The sequence below is a fragment of the Caenorhabditis remanei genome, chromosome V, assembly GCF_010183535.1.
Source record: "Caenorhabditis remanei strain PX506 chromosome V, whole genome shotgun sequence".
Lineage (NCBI taxonomy): Eukaryota > Metazoa > Nematoda > Chromadorea > Rhabditida > Rhabditidae > Caenorhabditis > Caenorhabditis remanei.
The window spans coordinates 18,840,280-18,859,966 of NC_071332.1; the positions used below are offsets into that span (position 1 = coordinate 18,840,280).

At 39.2% G+C, this 19,687-nt stretch overlaps 4 protein-coding genes across 4 annotated transcripts; all 4 read left to right on the plus strand.

The window, feature by feature from the left end:
- Positions 1-8,720: 8,720 nt before the first annotated feature.
- GCK72_021135 (uncharacterized protein) lies at positions 8,721-9,848 on the plus strand (the record flags this gene model as incomplete). Its single annotated transcript, XM_053734044.1, has 4 exons — positions 8,721-8,834; positions 8,883-9,038; positions 9,087-9,347; positions 9,402-9,848. The coding sequence occupies 4 exons, from the start codon at positions 8,721-8,723 to the stop codon at positions 9,846-9,848; spliced, it is 978 nt and encodes a 325-aa protein (XP_053582957.1).
- A 2,880-nt stretch (positions 9,849-12,728) lies between these two features.
- Positions 12,729-13,181, plus strand: GCK72_021136 (uncharacterized protein; the record flags this gene model as incomplete). The annotated part of the gene is made up of 2 exons (XM_053734045.1): positions 12,729-12,865; positions 12,911-13,181. The coding sequence occupies 2 exons, from the start codon at positions 12,729-12,731 to the stop codon at positions 13,179-13,181; spliced, it is 408 nt and encodes a 135-aa protein (XP_053582958.1).
- Positions 13,182-14,627: 1,446 nt separating this feature from the next.
- On the plus strand, positions 14,628-15,158 carry GCK72_021137 (uncharacterized protein; the record flags this gene model as incomplete). The annotated part of the gene is made up of 1 exon (XM_053734046.1): positions 14,628-15,158. The coding sequence occupies one exon, from the start codon at positions 14,628-14,630 to the stop codon at positions 15,156-15,158; it is 531 nt and encodes a 176-aa protein (XP_053582959.1).
- Positions 15,159-15,757: 599 nt separating this feature from the next.
- Positions 15,758-16,782, plus strand: GCK72_021138 (uncharacterized protein; the record flags this gene model as incomplete). The annotated part of the gene is made up of 2 exons (XM_053734047.1): positions 15,758-15,837; positions 15,888-16,782. The coding sequence occupies 2 exons, from the start codon at positions 15,758-15,760 to the stop codon at positions 16,780-16,782; spliced, it is 975 nt and encodes a 324-aa protein (XP_053582960.1).
- Between the last annotated feature and the right edge of the window lie 2,905 nt (positions 16,783-19,687).

The window sequence follows — 19,687 nt, forward strand, 5'->3', positions numbered from 1 at the left end:
TTCTGTTAGTTCGAACTTCGTCATCTCATCCCACAGAGTACTGGTTTTGAGAGTGTAGTCCGAAACTCCATGTCCTCTGACACCTTCGACGATAGGTAGAATCTGGCGCCAATCTCCTCCCATAATGATTAAAATTCCGCCAAAAGGTATATCAGCTTCACCTTTTAGAATTCGAAAAAGAGCGTCGACCGCATGAATGATTCGTCTGTCGGTCATGCAAACTTCGTCCCAAATTATGCAATCAAGTAAACGGAGTGCAGCTGCTGAAAAAATGAGAAATTGGTTAGTTATTCCATTGATTTTCTAAATTCCACTCACCTTCTGATCCTTCCGCATCCACTTTGCAGACCATACGATCTACGACTTCCAGTGGAATCGAAAACTTCCGATGTGCAGTGCACCCATCAGGTAGAAGACATGCAGCAATTCCATAGTGAGACACGCAGGCAACAGATTTCTTTTTTGACATCAAAATGTGGTGAATGGTTTTGTAACAGAACGTTTTGCCTGTACCTCCTGCTCCACCCACATAAACCATTCTTGATTTTCCCACAACGTTCACCAACTTGAGCACTCCGGTAACGAATTCTTCCTGTTTTTTGTTCAATTTCTTGAACATCTCTCTTCCCTTTTCTTTATGTTCGTTTCGGTTGAGATGGACGATATTCGGATTGTCGACATCGTCTTCTGGGCGGAAGTTGGGCAAGTTATCCTTGTCGTACTCTTTGTCCAGTTCGAAATCGCTCAATTCCATTCTATGACGTGCAAGAAGAAATTGGATATGACGGAGTGCATGGGCGATTCTCTGAGCGTCGGACCATGTATTATTCGTGTTGATGAGATCTTTCCAATGGAGTGTCCAAAGATTTTTTGGATCAGATGGGGCACAATTCAGAAGAATACTGGCGAAAAATCGTCGGCATTCTACAGGGATTCGTAGTTCAGCAATTTCCGTTAATGCGAGATCCCACTCAGTATCTCCGTTCATAAGTCCACGGGCACGAGCAGCTTCAAGACACGATTCATAAACTGTTCCTCGATAACTTCTCAAATCTTCCCAACATGTCGGTCCTCGCACAGCTTCAGCCAGAATACGAGTGGCAGTTCGCTCGAGAAATCTGGGCTGCGGTGGTTGAATGCGGCCAATTATCCGATGAGAATAATCTCTTTCGCGAAGAATGAACTTTTGTGCTTTGGTATCAAACTTATAGTATGATGACATTTCAGACAATGTTAAGTCAGTCGTAGAGATGTCATCAGTTATTTGGTCGGGGTTCTGATTAGCCTCGAACCAAGCATTCATCATACCTTTGGACTTTTCTTGGCACATCCTTCCAGCTTTTGCGGCATCAACTCCTCGAACAGTGTACATTGGTTCTTTGTTCTCTTCGTGGATGAAGGCTTGGTTAACGATATGAGATGAACCGTGCATGTGGCGACCAGAGAGCCTCCAGATTGCCTCAGGCGCTGTCATTGCCGACAAATCCAACATATACGTGCAATCATTGATAGCGATGTGGTTTTCGGTCACTTTAACACCGGCCGCTTTCATTGTTCTGATTGCTTGTTCCTGGCGTTCTCTGACTTTTGCTTGATTGAGATTTTTTGGAACGAACACACAGCCATCTAAGGTCATTGAATCTGACGCCTTCGATCCTTTCACGTTCTTCTCCGATGCTTCCAATAGAATACGATCCGCTCCTTTGTGGATATATTTGAAAACATACTTTATGGATTTCAGAGAAGAGACGATTTCGACATTGATGTGGCACCCATGCTTCATGAGTAGCTTCCTGCTGTGGGGAACGACGTAATCACTTCCGGCAATGACTCTTCTTCCTTTTCTCATGAAAATGAAGACGTTCTTTCTGGTTCTCCTGTATTTTGGATACTCATTATCACAGAGTACGGTCTCGTCAGAAAATTGTTTCGGAAATCCTTTAGTGCATGTCCTCCAGTGAGATTTTTTATCCTTCATACAGTAAGCGTCGTTATCGTGCTCGCATGGGGCGTGAGTCATCATGTCACGAACCAGATTGTAGTAACGAAGATCCTGAAATATAGTGTTTGTATAAATAGTCTTTAAAAATTCACTTACATCTTCATAATTAGGACTGTTTGTGTCTGTCGGAAAGTCTGGAACTTCGGCGGAAATAATTTCGTCAACTTGCTCGGCGGTAGTTATAGATACTTCCAAGCAAACCAGCTGATGAATATGAGGCATACCGCGCTGTTGAAACTCCACTGAATAATTGTGCCACCGAACTTGACCAAACATTCCAACTTCTCTGACCACTTTTCCGTTCATAGATGACATTTTCTTCTGCTTTCCAAGAACGTCTTCGAAATACACTTCGCTCTTCACATCAAAAACTCGTACAATTATATCAGGAATATCTGCCCACTTGCAAGCTTTCATCAGTGTTGCTCGTTTAATTTCGGGCCATTCAGGGTTTCCAGTATATGTAATAAACAAATCAGGAGGTCCAAGCCGATTGGCAATGGTCACGGCACTCATCACCAGCTCACGCTGATATTTGCTTGATCCAGGTACACTTGACGGTATTGTGACCAGAGAGCCGATTTCCAACAATCCGCGATAGTTTTCTTTGACCATTTTGGCGAGTGTCTTCATCATAGCACTTTTATTAGTTGCTCGTGGAATTTCCAATCGGTTGTAGGCAATCGCGTTCATTCTCATTTCTTTGGCACGAAAGGCGGTGTCAATAACCCACAATTGTCCAAGAGAACCAGCTTTTCCTTGATATCTGCTTTCAATTCCTGGACGATCTTGTATGTTATAATAGACAGTTTCCGAGATGCTTGTATGTGTTCTTTGACCGAGCTGTAACAGAAAATTTTGTGATAATTGCAAATAAGTTTGAAAGTTACGTTTTTAACATGTCTTCCATCATTGTGACGTCCTAAGGCATGCGATTCAGCTGCATGTTCATCTCCATAACAGACATCCTCCATTTCAAAATCTCCAAAGTTGCCATCATCTATTTCATTGACAACGGATTGTCGATTCATCCCTTCATCGTCCGATGGAACATCAAGGTCATCCATATTATCCATGTCATCAGCTTCAGGGCCTTCGAAATTGAAAGGTGCATCATCGTTTTGACCGTTATCACTGTCGTCATTGATGCTTCTGTCAGCGAATGAGATATTTGCATTTTCGTCGGTGACGGATGGTTCATTCACAGGATTATCGCTGCTCTCCGAATTGTGAATTGGTGAGAGTGATGGCGCGTCTTCGTAGTTATCAGTTCCGTCATCATAACGACTTCTGTAAGGGGCTTCTTCTGTTGAGTCAGAGTTTCTATCATCGTCGGATCCGAAAGGATCAATGTCCAATAGAGGAATGTCTACTTCTCGCTGATCTCGATCAATTCTTGCGTACCATTCTCCATCTCTGTCGTCTCTCGTGATATTTGCCTGTCGCCCAGTTTCAACACCTGTAGGATCGTTCTGCATATCTTCTAACTCACCATATGCAAGAATCTGCTCATCGTCGTATCTGAAAAGCAAAGGTTAAGGACTTTTCTATAAATTTGAAAGAAACCGTAGAGGATCTTCATTTTCCAATATGTCAGACTCGTCGCTTCCAATTTCATTCATATCGGTCGCGTCAGACTCCAAATTCTCGTTTTCTTCTTCGCTGAAAATATTGTTCATAAGAAACTATAAAATTAGACACTGATTTACATTTGAGATTTGCTCTTCACTCTTCTATATAATTCTCTCAAGTCAATTGGAGTAGAAGGATCATCGAAATCGAAGTAATCTTCAGGATGTTCTCCACGTTCCTCAATGTCTTCAATTTGTTTTTTGAAACGTTGTTCATAAACTAAACGATCCGATTTCTTTCCAACAAAGCGCTTATACTTTCTCAGTGCCCAACCTCCAACACCATCAGGGAAGAATAGTGGATAACACATAAGGTCACACATATCTGAATAAGATGTAATAGGTCGAAGTGGTTTTTTGAGATCAGCAGGATTTCTCGGGTAGACATCAAATCCCTTTGGAAGCATAGTCGTTTTTCCAGCATCATGTGTGTATGCTACAGCAACGTAATCTCCCATTCGACTTGGACGTGCATAAACTCCATTGTGAGCATTCAATTCTTTGAATTTGTCGTCATCAAGTTCACCTGGTGATACGATTCGGAATATTATCTGGTTATTATTCAAGTAACCAATATAATTGTTATCATTCAAGAATTCCTCTTCAATTTCCTTCATGGTTTTGAAAACCTGGTAGAGTCCATTATGTTTGTCCATGTAGGTTTGAATGTCGATGAAAATTGCTTCTAGTCGTTTCTGTACTTTTCCGGGAAGTGTCTCCAATCGTTGTTGTGCAATCTCCTTATTGCTACACTGTAGTACGATAAAGTTTGCATATCGTGGAGCTCCTTTTGGATTCAAAGCGGATGGGTGGGCAGTAACCATCCCTTTTACTTTCATAGTATTGATACCTCCTGGTGCTTGGTGTTGTCGATCCATATGTAAACTTGCCATCGCAAACGCTGCATTTGTCTGAAAAGATTAAAATTCGTGTGATTCGATGAAATGAATGAAAACACTTACGGAAATAACTCTGGTTTTGAACGCCTTTTGGAAAATAGCTTGGATTTCTTTTGGTAGCAGCTTGAGTGGAGGTATGTTCACTGCTCCAGCTTGACAACATGGCATTTTTGTTTCTCTTTCGAACAAATAAGCTGCACAAAAACGACACAAGTTAGTTCGATCTCCAATATCTAAAAGTTTTGGCCAATCTTTTTTCTGATCCGTGAACAAAACTGGGCTGATTGGTGGGATCATCTGTCCAGCGTAGCCCATTTTTTCCAAAAATCGAACAATAAATACATCGACAGAGACAACTTGATCATCTATGTACCAATCTGAGTTTTCTTCTCCTACGCTGTCCTGATTCTCACTATCTTGATCACTGTCTTGATCCATTGTTGATAGTCGTGGATAGTCTATTTCTAAATTATCAGACAAATCCATTCGAAACAGCCGGTTTCGAAGACATCTCTCAACTTCTGCATCTCGGGTCATGTGTAATTCGTAACGATTAATGTCCAGAGCTATTTCCCAATATTTTTGAAGTTTTAGATTTTTAGAAGATTGATTTTCTCTAACTAAGTTATCAGCGTCTCTCAGATGTTGTATAAGATGGTTTCGATACCTATCGTCACATCTCCCTGCATCAAGTTCCACATCAAATTGAACTGGATCATAGTCATGAAGGATAGCTTCGTTCCCAACCATAACATCATTATGATCAGACAGAACGTTTTGAAAACGTTGATGTTGTCGTTCCAAAATTTCTGCTCGAACATCCATCCAACTTGAAATACGGTCATCCAGCTGAAATTGAGAGATGCTAGTGAAGATTACTCATTAAAAACTCACCAAACTGTTCATTGCTTCGTAGTTACGGACCGCTTCTGATTTGAACTTTCCGTCTTCTTTATACATAAACGTAGGAAAATATTTTTCAATGCTTTCCAACGATAATCCATCACTGTAACTGAACACGAAACTTCTGCGGTCAAGAAGCCAAGTCTCATTGAATAGATCTGGATGACTAAACTTTGTTGTAAAAACCATAAAGTTTTCATGGTAACCGTTTTCTTTTGTACATGAACATACATACGGAGCATCTGAAGAAAAGTACAGTATGCAACAGAGTTGTGGTATTGTATTAAACTCACGATTGAATGTTTTCTTCCATTCATTCAGTAAAACTCCATGCATCCGTTTCTGATTGTCGAAAATTCGCTTACGCAATTTGTATGCACTACTGGAAGAAGTCAAATCAATGACGGCTGAAATATTTTCAGTAATTCTGAGCAACGAAAAATCGACTAACCAAGAGAATTATCCTGAAAATAGATTTGATAGTAAGACATAATCCACAATTTTCGAAGAATAGCGTTGGAACCACAAAAATGATCCATATCGAAAGTGAGGTTCATCAAAATGTGTGGGCTGATAACTTTCTCTTTGTATGCTCCATTTTTGATCATTTTCGTGTTGAGTACTCGTCCTCTCCGTCTCGATTCTTTGTAGATCGTAAAACCTCCAGTTTCAATCCCAGTTTGTTTCAACATGGAATTATGGATTTTTCTGAAATATTTCTAATTATATACAGATTATGTTGTTAAACTCACAGTAGCCCTTCATTGGTTTCCGTTGATTTATTACGTGGTTTTGACAGTTTGAAACAACGCCAAATCATATCGGTTCCGGGTATGGTTGCGTAGTAGACTTCAGTCTTGATTTTGTCGAACAAGTATTTTTCATACCCAAAGTAGAGATCCTTTTTAAGCCAATGAGTCAAATCGAACTCTCTAATGTATGAGAGAAAATCTCCAAGTTTGTCGTAAACCGCATCGAAAGGAGTTACTATGTAGATGAGTTGCAAATTGGTGTGTTCGACGGCTTGCATGTAGGCGAAAATCGCTTGAAGTCCAATTGCAACCGACTTCTTGAAGCAAGCACCGTGTCCTAGAATAGGAAATGCAAGACTCTGGCATGCGTCGGATTTATCTGCTTCCAATAAACACGACATATAAGCAGCTCGAAGGTGTTGTTCAGATAAAATTGTAAACTTGTCGTTTTTGACAACAGGTGGTTTCACATGAATCGTTTTCCAGCAGGATCCAGCTTCCTTGGGAACACCCCAATTGAAGATGCGAGAATGATAGTTGTTTAGGTCATCTTCCCACTCATTGTTGAATGAATTTTCAAAAATCGAATATTTTTCGGGGGCCATCTTTTTAAAAGTTCGTTGAAAGATTTCAAAATTCAGCTCTTCCTTTGATAATTTTTCAGCGTAAGTTGGAACAACAATAGCGTCGGTTTCCACTTCAAATATGTTGATCATTCCAATACGAATTTTACATTTCTTCATTTCTCCACTAATCGATTCCTCATCTTTCTCTTTGATGCATGTCTTTTTAGGTGTCTGAGGAGCAGCAAAGCAATGAGCATCGGAAGCATTTCGTTTTCTGCTCTTGTGCTCGGGCTGAATGTCCTCCATGAGGTCGTTGGTAGATTCTATTTCAGCTTCAACGGGCCCTAGTACTAAACTTGGTTCGTTAGGTTCAATGTCTGAAAAAAGGAAATATCAAAATTGTTAGGTTTAGATCGTTAGTCATACCCATAAATTCAGATACGGTGTTCATTGAAATATCGTGGATTGATTCGGTTTCGGGTTGACCAGCTAATGAGCTACCGTTTTCAGACTTCATATCTGAAAGAGGGATTTCAAAATAGACTCATAGTATAAGGGTGATTGATTACCGATAGATTCAATTTCTTCTTCAGCACTGACAGGTGGTTTAGCAGAGGCTGCTAGTTTTTTCTTTTCTCTATACTTTTGTTGACATGCACTTTTATATGCTCTCCGTTCGTCTTCAGTCATCGACTTCAAATTAGGCTTGAATTTTGCAGGAATCCCGGCAGCCAACTTCTGTTGTGCTCGACTATTTCTTTTCATCGCATTTTTGTATTCTCTAAGTTCTTCTTTGGTCATTGATTTCAAGTTAGGTTTGGGCTTTGCTGGTTTTATTTTTTCTGAAAAATGAAGTTTGTTCCCCAGAAATTAATTCGAAATTACCTTCTTCTTTTTTCTTCTTTTCTCTCTGAAGCCGTTTTCTGTCCTTTTCCTTCTCTACTGTCGCTTTAGTCTTTCGTGACATACTGAAAATATAAATTAATAGTAATTATTATCAAAACGTTCAAAACATTAAATATGGAAAAAAGAAGGTTCCATAAAATTGCAAGGCCACCGAAAAAACGAAAAAATGTAACTGAAATAAAGAAAAAGAAGACTGAAAGACTGTCGACCGATAAGATAAACAGATCAGAAAAAACGGTTGGAGTGTCGTTACCGACGATCGGAGCAATAAATCACTCAATGGGCAAAATGACAAGCAGACCAGCATGATGACAAGCAGACCAGCGTGATGACCTGCAGATCCAAGGAGATACCGCAAGGACAGCTGTCGGTGTCTGTTTTTTAATTAGATTGAATTGTCAGGGCTCACGATAAGATAAGATAAGCGGGTATATAAGGGAGTTTGAAGAGCGTTCAATCCACCATTCGGACTTTTTCTAGTTTCTCGCCAATATCCTCCAACCAGTATATTCGCCTGTAAACTTTTGAACGTCATCAGATTTTCCCTCTTCTTCCCTCTATTTCCTTGTATCTGGAAATATACCAAAATGAAAATTCTGTCTTCATTTAACACTTTTATTTTGCTGCTTCTTGTCATTCCGGTGACAGTTTCATTGTTGACTTCCGGTCTCGGATTTGGTTATATTGAAAAGGAAGATGACTCTCGCGAAACCTGCGAAGTCATAGATATCACTATGGAATTTGGGGATGCTCATGTCTTTCTTGAAAACCTCCAAAAAAATGCGCAGCACGTGGAAGAATCAATCGGACGTCGGCACCTATCAAAACCCGAAAAGGCCGAGCCGTAATTCTTGCGGTTGGTGGTGTCGTTGCAGGAGCAACAGCATTAACTATTGTCGTTTTTGATCACTTGAGAAACGAAGAGCGCTTTAACTCAATTAAAAAGCAGGAGGAGATCCATAAGAATATTACTCAACTGATCAACAACAAGTCTCATTTAACCCAAGAGTGAGTTTTAAACTAAATCATTCAGTGATTGTTATTATAAAAATTGCAGCTTAATGATGGAGATGGAAGGTCAAATCAACAACAACACTTATGAGCACGTAGTCAACACGATTTTTGGAACAGGAGACATTGAAGTGGTGACTTCGTTTTTCAAAGTGAATTTGAGTGTAAGTTAGCCATATTTTAACTTAAATAAGAGTGCAATTTTCAAATAGGAAATCCTCCACAACATGGGATTCGATGACAGGATGGGACTTGATGCCGCACAAAAGCTTAGCCACAAGCTTGTCTGTGGCCACACGTCCCGGCACTATCAGTTACAGATTTGTGGCACAGAAAACCCGACCAGACGTTTTGGAGAAGTGAAATTAGTAAGTTCTAAGAAGAGGGAAACTTTCGGTGTAATTAATTTATTCTAGGTCGCTCCACCTGGAAACTACGGAAACAAAGGAACAATGTACTCATACTACAAAGTTCCAAAATTCGTAGTTTTCACTGATGGAGGTCCGGTGTCGGCTATCAGTTGCCAGCCGTTTGGAAATTATTACAATTGCATCGAGTCAAAGGGAAATTGTGGATACAACACATACAAGAGATGTCCAGTCAAGCGAGTTCACACTCCAAATAGTGTGTACGCTACGGAGTTGGGCGATGCGACAGTGGTGGCCAGCGCTGTTGATGTACGTTTGATATTTCCTGATTTTCTGATAATTTCAAAAATTGAAACATTACAGCACTATTCGGTGTATGAAAATGGATCCGACATCGCATTCACGGACCACAAGTTCCCGGCGTCGGGGCAACTTTTGATTCGCGCTCCACACACTACAAAGATTCGGATTGGTAATATTACAATTCAAGGACGGCACGATTTCATGGAATTGAAAGAAGTCCATGTATCTGAACAAATCCCTCAACTGGATCATGCCAAACTTGAAGAGTGGATGAACGATGATGATGCTATTGACAAGGCTTTCTCAGATTTAGAGAAGGAACGGATGCATGCCAATGTCGAGTTCGAGTGGGGATTGGACTCAATACTCCATTGGTTCAAATCCAGGGTGGCTGAATTCATCTCGGCACTCAAGATATGTGCAGCCGGCGCAATTGTAATATTTATTATTTATTGTCTCCGCTGCTGCTACAGATGCAGCAAAAAGGCAACACTTTTACCAAATTGAAATGTTCTCTTTATTACTGGTTTGTCGTTTTGTCTTCTTAAAATTTTTTCAAATCTTATATTCATATTTTGAACTGAAACTTTGTTGTATCTTCTAATTCCCTTCCCATCTTTTATTGTACCACATTTATTCTTCTTTAATAAACTAAAATACTACTGAATTATTTTACTCACTGATCTACCGAAGGCTGTATAAAAGCTCAAAGTCCCGACATTATATGTAAACAGACTACGGTCTTTGAACTGTCTTGAAAACAAAAAGCAAAAATTTCTGCTTTTCAACAGGATTTGAACCCAGTACTCTAACATCTGCACTCTGAAATTTTTGTACTGAGCCACACACTCGCTGGTGTGTAGTCACCCAGATGGCGGTCAAGTAGGGGGAAGAGGCAAGCTTGTTTCGACTCGAGCAGTCGCCTCCTTTCGAAAATGAATTCTTGTTCCACGACCATTTTGAAGCAAGTTATAAGCATTTTTCTATTTTATGTGACCCAAGCAAACAGAATTTCATTAGCTTTCGAATGGTAGTAAGATGAAGGTTCTACGACAATTTTGAGCCGAGTTAGAAAAAAACAAAAAAAATTAGACCAGCCAGAAACTCGAACCAAAAACCTCCCAAGCGACGCACCGCAACACTGCCACTGAGCCACACACACGCTGGTGTGTTGCCACCCAGATGGTGTTTAAGTGGTGGGAAGACGCACGCTTGCTTCGACTCGACCAGTTGTCTCCTTTCAGAAACGTTCTTCAAAGTTTGGGACCCTATAACTCGGGTCAAAATCAATATTTTTTAAATCTGTTTTTTTCTCCCCCTAGATAAATTTCTTGGCTAACACATATCACAAAACCGTATTAGCCGGACAAAAGACACTCCAGAGCTAAGCGATATAAGCGAAAAACACGTTTTCTCCACAGCTCAGCTCCCACTGAACCGTTTTGGCTGAAACTTGATTTTCCATTAGATAATTCCGATTTGACCAACATATCCAAAAATCAAAACAACTTTAGTACAAAAATTTTTCAGGACAGCCAAAACAGTCCGGTTGAGGCCGACTACAGCAAGGCGTTTTTTTCTGGTTTTCTGCAGTCCACCGGCCGTACCGGGCGGGGGGTGATTCAAATCAGGAATTTGACGTTAAAAAATGATTTCTCGTCGAACAATACGTCTAGTAACCAAGTTATATGAAAAAATATCAGGTAGAACTCGAGATAATCGAGGTGAAGCAAAAAAACCGAAAAATCAAAAAACCGAAAATTCTCTCAAAATAAAAAGTTGCCTCCATTCTATCGATTATAACTCGTTTAGAAGTATGGAATCTCAAAAAGGGGGTTCTTAATAAAAAAATTGGCCTAAAATTCCCTATCGATTAAAAAAATAAAATCAAAATTTCATCGAGAATCGGAAAAGTTATTAATGGTGCAAAAGTGGGACAAAAAAATCGACATTTTTAGTCGTTTTTTTCGCCGAATTTTGAGCATTACTCTGCTCTTTTTGAATCCAGAAACATGGAATTTGACAGAAAGCAAGAAAAAGTTATTAGCTAAGAAGCTAAAAAAAAATTATCAAAAAACATAAAGTTTGAACAAAGTTACACTGGCCAAACTGAAAAACAAAATTATCTACACGCGCTTAAGCCCCGCCCACTTTTTTTGGCCCAGCCATACCTACTACCCATTGGGAAAGAAGGTGGTGGACTAGCGTCCCCCGCCTCCCGGCGGGCTCCGCAAGACGGGGCTTCGCCCCGTGCACGGTTCATGGCAAGTTTTAAATTCAAAATATTGAATTGCCTTTTAAAATTAAATTTTACTGGAAATAGTACAGAACACTGCGTTTATATCATCTGGAAACTGTTAGAGTGGTCAACGTTTAAATTATTTTTTCAAATAATTTACATTCTTTGAACAATCGTTGAAGTTTTTTTTTTCAAATATTCAAAAAAGTTCAAAAAAAGATTCACAATTTATATCTCAACAGCAATAATAACAATAAAAAAACTTTTTTTTTTAATTTTTCAAATTCGAAGTTTTGAATTTGAAAAAATCAAAAATCTTTGTCGAAATCTCAGTAGTATTGAACAGAACTGTTTGGATTATTCCCGATCCAAAAAAGCAACAAAACGATTATAAACAGGAACTTCCCATTGACTTAATTCCCTAAACTTCACGTTCTAAAGTTGTAAAAACCATTGCTGAAAGATTTGTTCTATTCGAAAATCACTTCAATCCAAAAAGTAAAATAATTCTAAAAAAGTTTAATAATAAATTTTTAAAAAGTCACTCATGAGAAGATTCGAACCATCACCTCACAGATTCTCACCCCCGCCCACTGCCACTGCGCCACCGACGCACAGAAAAACTCGGTCATTGAGGGAATAGAAAAAAGGGGAGCTCCTCGCAGCAGTACAATGACACATACAATGACAAAATTGTCAGTGTATTCGAAAAAATGTCAGTGGAGATTCAGGTTTCTCCACAGAATCGTCCGATATCAATATTTTTTGATCGGACTTTTTGGTTCCATTAGATCTCCAAAAGTTTAGATCGGTGTCAAAAATTCAGAGCGATTCAGTGAATCCTGTTCACAGGACAGCGTATAGAAAAAATCCCCACATGACCGAAAAACCACGAAAATCACAAAATCCGGTTTTTTGAAAGATTTTTCAACTAAAAGTATCTTGAATTTTACATGGTTCGATAGAGTTTTTTTTTCTACACATTTCTTTTTTTTCGGATCCTGAAATTTCTCAAATCCGGGCGAGTTACAGCCGGTGAAAGTTTTGGGCGGAAAAAGGGGGATCGATCGATAAGTCACAGTTTTATTTTGTCGCAGTTCTATTCTTCCGAGTTCTAAACTCAAATACCCCCAGCTAAAGACTTTATTATGGATATGCTACCGAAAGACATGTCATCTGTGAGAAATTCTCCAGCACCCACTAAAAATGATGGAGTAGAAGATCTGTATGACCTTCTTCGCGACACTCCTCAATCAACTTGTGATGCGAACAACGAACTAGAACGGTAATTGAACCTTCCGCCACAGCGACATTTAAATTTGTATTACAGATATCTCTGTGAACATGTTGACTCAAATTATTCCGAAACTCTTGAGAATTACTGGCACCGCAAAAAGAACGAGTATCCCGCACTCTACGAAGCAGCCACAAAATTGTTCAGTGTGATTCCAAGTGAATCAATCTGTGAATCCTGTTTTTCGACTGCTTCATATTTATTAGACAAACGTAGGACACGTCTTCAATATTCGAAAGCTGAGCTAGTCGTAATGGGGTGCCAATTGGCCAATAAATTTCCACACTGGTTAGACGATCTTGCATAATCCATCCGTTTTTCTTTCCTAATTTTTCTATGTTTTTCTCTTTCCTTTCTGTTATTGTTCTTTCTTTGTTTGCTGTTGAAATTTGCTGATTTTTTAAAGCATTAAATACATTTATTTTTGAATTTCAGTTTAACTTTTCCTGATTTCCTCGCTCATAATTCGAAAACAGGTGACCATTTTCAGATACAATTTACCGTAAATACTGTATTATAACGGCATGCCGTTATATTTTTCAACTGCCTCCGAGAGAAACTTCGTGGTTTCGGAAACTCATTAAAATTAAACAAAAAAAAACTTTTTTGGACGTTCCATTTGCTGATCAAGTAGTTACTAATCACTGTACTTCTAATCAGAACCAAGATAAAATCACCCGGATAATCATATTCATAAATTCTTAGTATAGATGGAGCGCCGTTATAATACAGGTGCCCTTCTATTACAGGTGCCGTTATAATACAGTATTTACGGTATATTATCTTATACAACTAAAGTGATTCAAATTACTCTGCACATCCTACTTTCGGTTGTAAATTACAAATTTAATCGAAGACTACAACTTTTCCAAAAAATTCAAAATTTTCAAAAATGTTTCAAAAACTGTTTCGAAACGGGCCGAGCGGGCCGGGCCACGGGCCGGGCCGGGCCGGGCCGGGCCGGGCCGGGCCGAACATTTTCTTGATTTCGGCCCGGCCCGGCCCGGCCCGGCCCGGCCCGTGACAAGTATGAAATAAAGTAGTTTTTTAAAATTTAATTTTTTGCTTATCATGATAACTCTGGCGAATGCTCAAACCATTTCAAAAACCTTATATTGGACAGATGAATTCTTCCAAACTCATGACTTTACTCATGCAGCGAGCACGTCAAGTTGTTTTTTGAGTTTTCTGAAATGTGAGCGGTCCAGAGAGTTTCAGAAAGCTGTCGCGCTCATCGTTCATCGACTGCCCCTTTTTTGAGCCAGCAAACATACGGAATCCACCATCTCACGACAAGAGTTAGATGTGCAGGTGCTCTCCCTAATGATGTTTGTCTTCCCAGAGCGCACTTCACTCGCGTCGCGGTCGTGCGTTGCGGTCTCCCCCCAACACCACCAGACATTGATTCCTCATCTCATTTGTACCCTCTCTCCGTAAGAGAGGGACGACTCCTTTCCCTCTCTTACGCCTCCCAAGACTTGCACTGACTCCTGTTTTCCAACAAATGAAAACAAGTGAATTGTGAGTTTCCCTCTTTTTTTATTCCATCCTTCATTTTCAATCGTTTCAGAATTGCGTTCTCGCTTATTTCCAAAAGAGCCAAAAATTTGTCAAAAACCCTTCGCAAAATATCTGTCGGTTCCATCAATATAACTGTTAGGAGTCATTATCCTCGTATCACAATTAATTTGAGAGACACATCAGTGGGGCTCAGTTTGTACACGGAGAGAGGGGGCCAGATGTGGGCAACAAGATGATTCAAAACAAAACGATTTCATGTGAAAAGGGGTCTCTCACTGTCGCGAAATTAGTAGAGCGAATTGCTAGCGTTACTAGTTGTGAATCGCTTGAATATGTGGAACTCAGGGGACCTCTACAACTAGAAGTGTGCGATACTCTCTCTCAACTGACAGAACTCGGGACATTAGCCGTCATGGAAGACTGTTCGGATAGTTTCGCAAAGAAAGCTTTTGAAATTGTCTCAACAGTTACCACGGAGATTACATTGTACCGAATTCCATTTGAGAGCAAAGAAGAGTTTCAGACATTTCTGAAGAGCAATTTGAACTATTTGAAGATTAACTCAGATTTCTCAATGTTCACTCTTGATCACCTTCTAGTCACAAACGCACTCAAACTGAAATTGAGAGAAGTCATGTTGAGTGTCACAGATATTAGTCAATTTCTTACAAAGTGGTTTCACAGCAAATGCAACTCTCGACTAAAACATCGGTCATTGTGCACATTGGGAGGTATCAATGAAACGTGTCTTCGGAAGTACTGAAGGCTGTTCCGTTTCCAAGAGACCGAGAGCGAACGTTCCAGTACTCGAAAAAACTGGACAAGTCATCAGTATCGTTTTCTGGAGGATATGATATCGAAAGAACAGATGGGAAGAAAGCCACGATTGTATTTGTGACCTTTATCTGACGGACGTTTGGCGGTGATACGCTGTCCTTTGCTTTGTTTAAAATGTAATGATTGATTGAATCTTTATTCATTTCTTGTGTCGTGCAATGTTTCATTGTTTTGATCAAATAAAGTCATTTTTTTATTTATGCTAATCATGAGGACTCTGGCGATTGCTCAAACTCATGCAGCGAGCTCGTCAAATTGTTTTTTGAGTTTTCTGAAATGCGAGCGGTCCAGAGAGTTTCAGAAAGCTGTCGCGCGCATCGGTCATCGACTGCCCCTCTTTCCAATCTGCAAACATACGAGTTTCACTTTCTCTCGACAAGAGTTAGATGTGCAGGTGATCTCCCTAATAATGTTTGCCTTCCCAGAGCCCATTTCTCACGCGTCGCGGTCGTGTATTGCGGTCTCTCTCCGATCTCCTCAGACATTGATTTCTTCATTCACTTCTACCCTCTCCCCACTAGCAAGATGACGACTCCGTTCTTTCTCTTACGACTTCCAAGACTTGCACTGATTCCTGTTCTTCAACAAATGGAGCCTATTGATCTGTAAGTTTTCATCTTTTTTTTGTTCTATCCCTCATATTCAATCGTTTCAGAATTGCGTTCTCGCTTCTCTCCAATAAAGCAAAAAATCTGGTAAAAATGTTATGCAAAATAACTGCCGGTTCTATCAATGTGGTTTTTAAGAGTCATTATCCTCGTATCACAGTTGTATTGAGAGATGATACATCAGTAGGGCTCAGTTTGTACACGGAGAGAGTTCCGGATGTGGCCAACATGATGCTTCAACACAAAACAATTTCATGTGAAAAGAAGTCTATCACTGTCGCGAAATTGGTAGAGCGAATTGTCGACGTTACTAGTTGTCAATCGCTTGAACTTGTGGTTCTCAGAGGACCTCTACAACTAGAAGTGTGCGATACTCTCGCTCTACTGACAAAACTCAGTAAATTGACTATCATGAGGGACTGTTCAAATTGCTTCGCAAGGAAAGCTCTTGAAATTGTCTCGACAGTTACCACGCAGATTTCATTGTGCCGAATTCCTTTCGAGACCGGATATGATTTTCAGACATTTCTGAAGAGCAATTTGAACTCTTTGTATATTTACAGTTGTTTCTCGAGGTTCACTCTTGAAGACCTTCTAGTCACAAACGCACTCAAAGTGGTATTGAGACAAGTCAAGTTGAGTGCCAGGGATATCACTCAATTTATTACAAATTGGTTTCACAGCAAAAACAACTCTCGACTAGAACATCTGTCATTGCTTGTAGACGAAGTTGTCAATGAAATGTGCCTTCCGGAAGTACTGGAGGCTGTTCCATTTCCAAGAGACCAAGAAAGAACGTTTTTTTATTCAAAACATTTGGACTATTCATCAGAATCGTTTCGTGGAGGATATGATATCAAAAGAACAAATGGGAAGAAAGCCACAATTGTATTTGTACCCGGTCACGGAGTGACATTTATCGATTTTTACGTTTGGCCGTGATACTCTGTTCTTCGCTTTGTCTTTAAATGTAATGATTGATGCGAATCTTTATCCATTTCTCATGTCGTCCAAAGTTTTGTTATTTGATCAAATAAAGTAATTTTTATCTTGATGACTCTGCTCAAACCACTTATGAACCTTTTTTAGATAAATGAACGCTAGCAAACCTAGGACTTTATTCATGCATCAAGCCCGTTAAACTGGTTTTTTGAATCTTCGGAAATGGGAGCGGTCTAGAGAGGTTTGGGAAATTATCGCGTGCATAACTATCGTGCATTCTCGAGTCGGCAAACATACAATTTTCACCTTCTCACGACTAGCGTCCCCCGCCTCCCGGCGGGCTCCGCAAGACGGGGCTTCGCCCCGTGCACGGTTCATGGCAAGTTTTAAATTCAAAATATTGAATTGCCTTTTAAAATTAAATTTTACTGGAAATAGTACAGAACACTGCGTTTATATCATCTGGAAACTGTTAGAGTGGTCAACGTTTAAATTATTTTTTCAAATAATTTACATTCTTTGAACAATCGTTGAAGTTTTTTTTTTCAAATATTCAAAAAAGTTCAAAAAAAGATTCACAATTTATATCTCAACAGCAATAATAACAATAAAAAAACTTTTTTTTTTAATTTTTCAAATTCGAAGTTTTGAATTTGAAAAAATCAAAAATCTTTGTCGAAATCTCAGTAGTATTGAACAGAACTGTTTGGATTATTCCCGATCCAAAAAAGCAACAAAACGATTATAAACAGGAACTTCCCATTGACTTAATTCCCTAAACTTCACGTTCTAAAGTTGTAAAAACCATTGCTGAAAGATTTGTTCTATTCGAAAATCACTTCAATCCAAAAAGTAAAATAATTCTAAAAAAGTTTAATAATAAATTTTTAAAAAGTCACTCATGAGAAGATTCGAACCATCACCTCACAGATTCTCACCCCCGCCCACTGCCACTGCGCCACCGACGCACAGAAAAACTCGGTCATTGAGGGAATAGAAAAAAGGGGAGCTCCTCGCAGCAGTACAATGACACATACAATGACAAAATTGTCAGTGTATTCGAAAAAATGTCAGTGGAGATTCAGGTTTCTCCACAGAATCGTCCGATATCAATATTTTTTGATCGGACTTTTTGGTTCCATTAGATCTCCAAAAGTTTAGATCGGTGTCAAAAATTCAGAGCGATTCAGTGAATCCTGTTCACAGGACAGCGTATAGAAAAAATCCCCACATGACCGAAAAACCACGAAAATCACAAAATCCGGTTTTTTGAAAGATTTTTCAACTAAAAGTATCTTGAATTTTACATGGTTCGATAGAGTTTTTTTTTCTACACATTTCTTTTTTTTCGGATCCTGAAATTTCTCAAATCCGGGCGAGTTACAGCCGGTGAAAGTTTTGGGCGGAAAAAGGGGGATCGATCGATAATTGTTCATTTTTCGACTGTTTTTTGAGTATAACTCGATTGCATCACTTCCAATTTAAAATCTGCTTTTTTAGTCACCTCCCCCATGCCAAGTTTCATAACTGTACCAAATTTCAAAGCTCTCGGTTCAATACAACCCGAGATATCGAGAGGAAAGTAAAAAATTCGGGAAAAAAAGTTGTCCCCCTTCTTTTATGGTCATAAATCATAATTTTCCAGATTTCCAAATAATTTTTACATGTCTCGATAGCCAGATGTTTAGAGATCTCAAGTCCGAAAAATCCCCCGGAAATGTTCAAAACTGGCGCCGTACGAAGCAGGAAACGGTGAAAATAGTGAAATTCTCAAGCCATTTTTTTGAGCGAAAAAAGTTGCTCTCACTTTTGTGCTCATAACTCTCTCCCAAGTGCTCCAAACCCACCCCCTGTTGGTCGCCACCGGCGCCCCAAGTTTTTGTATCACCTCAAAAAAGAATTTTTTGGAAAAGTTGAGAGCAAAGAGAGTTATTAAAAGAAATAAAAGCGGTCAAAATTGTGGACATTTCTGTCGACATTTTTTTTACCACAAGCTCCGCCCACTCCAAATCGGCACGCTCATACTTACGCGATTTAAGAAGAGGGGCCGACTAGCGTCCCCCGCCTCCCGGCGGGCTCCGCTAGACGGGGCTTCGCCCCGTGCGCAGTGCCCAGCAAGCTTTGAATTTTTGTTCTACGACCATTTTGATGCAAATTAATTTACTTTTTTGATTTTATGTAACCAAAGCAAGCAGAATTTCATTAGCTTTCAAATGGTAGTAAAACCAAGTCTGTACGACAATTTTGAGCCGAGTTATAAGATTTTGAAGTGTAGAGGCTGGGGCGCCGCGAGGCACGAAGCTTCTGAAGTTTATCAGTCCACTATCACCCTGTGGGGACACATTTGGCTATCATCTTGTGGGGACATCTCTGCGAGTCACCATGGAGCAACTGTGAATCTACCACCTTGTGGGGACACATGTGACTAAGGCTGACACTGCTGTTTTTTTTTCTCTTTCTACGTAGTAATGAGAAGAAGGCTCTGGGAAAAAATATTTGTATGCAAAAATAGACTGTAATTATTTTTTAAGTTTTATTATTCAAAATAAAAATCTACAATAAAAATAAATACAAATAAAACAATAAATACAAATAAAACAATAAATACAAATAAAACAATAAATACAAAAAAAACCAATAAATACAAATGAAACAATAAATAATATTAATTAAATTTCATTTAATTCTATAACAAATATTCTATAACTATTCTATACTATTCTATACTATTCTATACTATTCTATACTATTCTATACTATTCTATAACATTCTATAACTATTCTATGTATCTATAACAAAAAATCTATAACAAATAATTAAACATTTCAAATTTTCACAAAAGCTAGAAGAGTCGCTACGTAATTTTCCAAATCCACATCATATTGCTCGTGCTTCTTTTTGTTG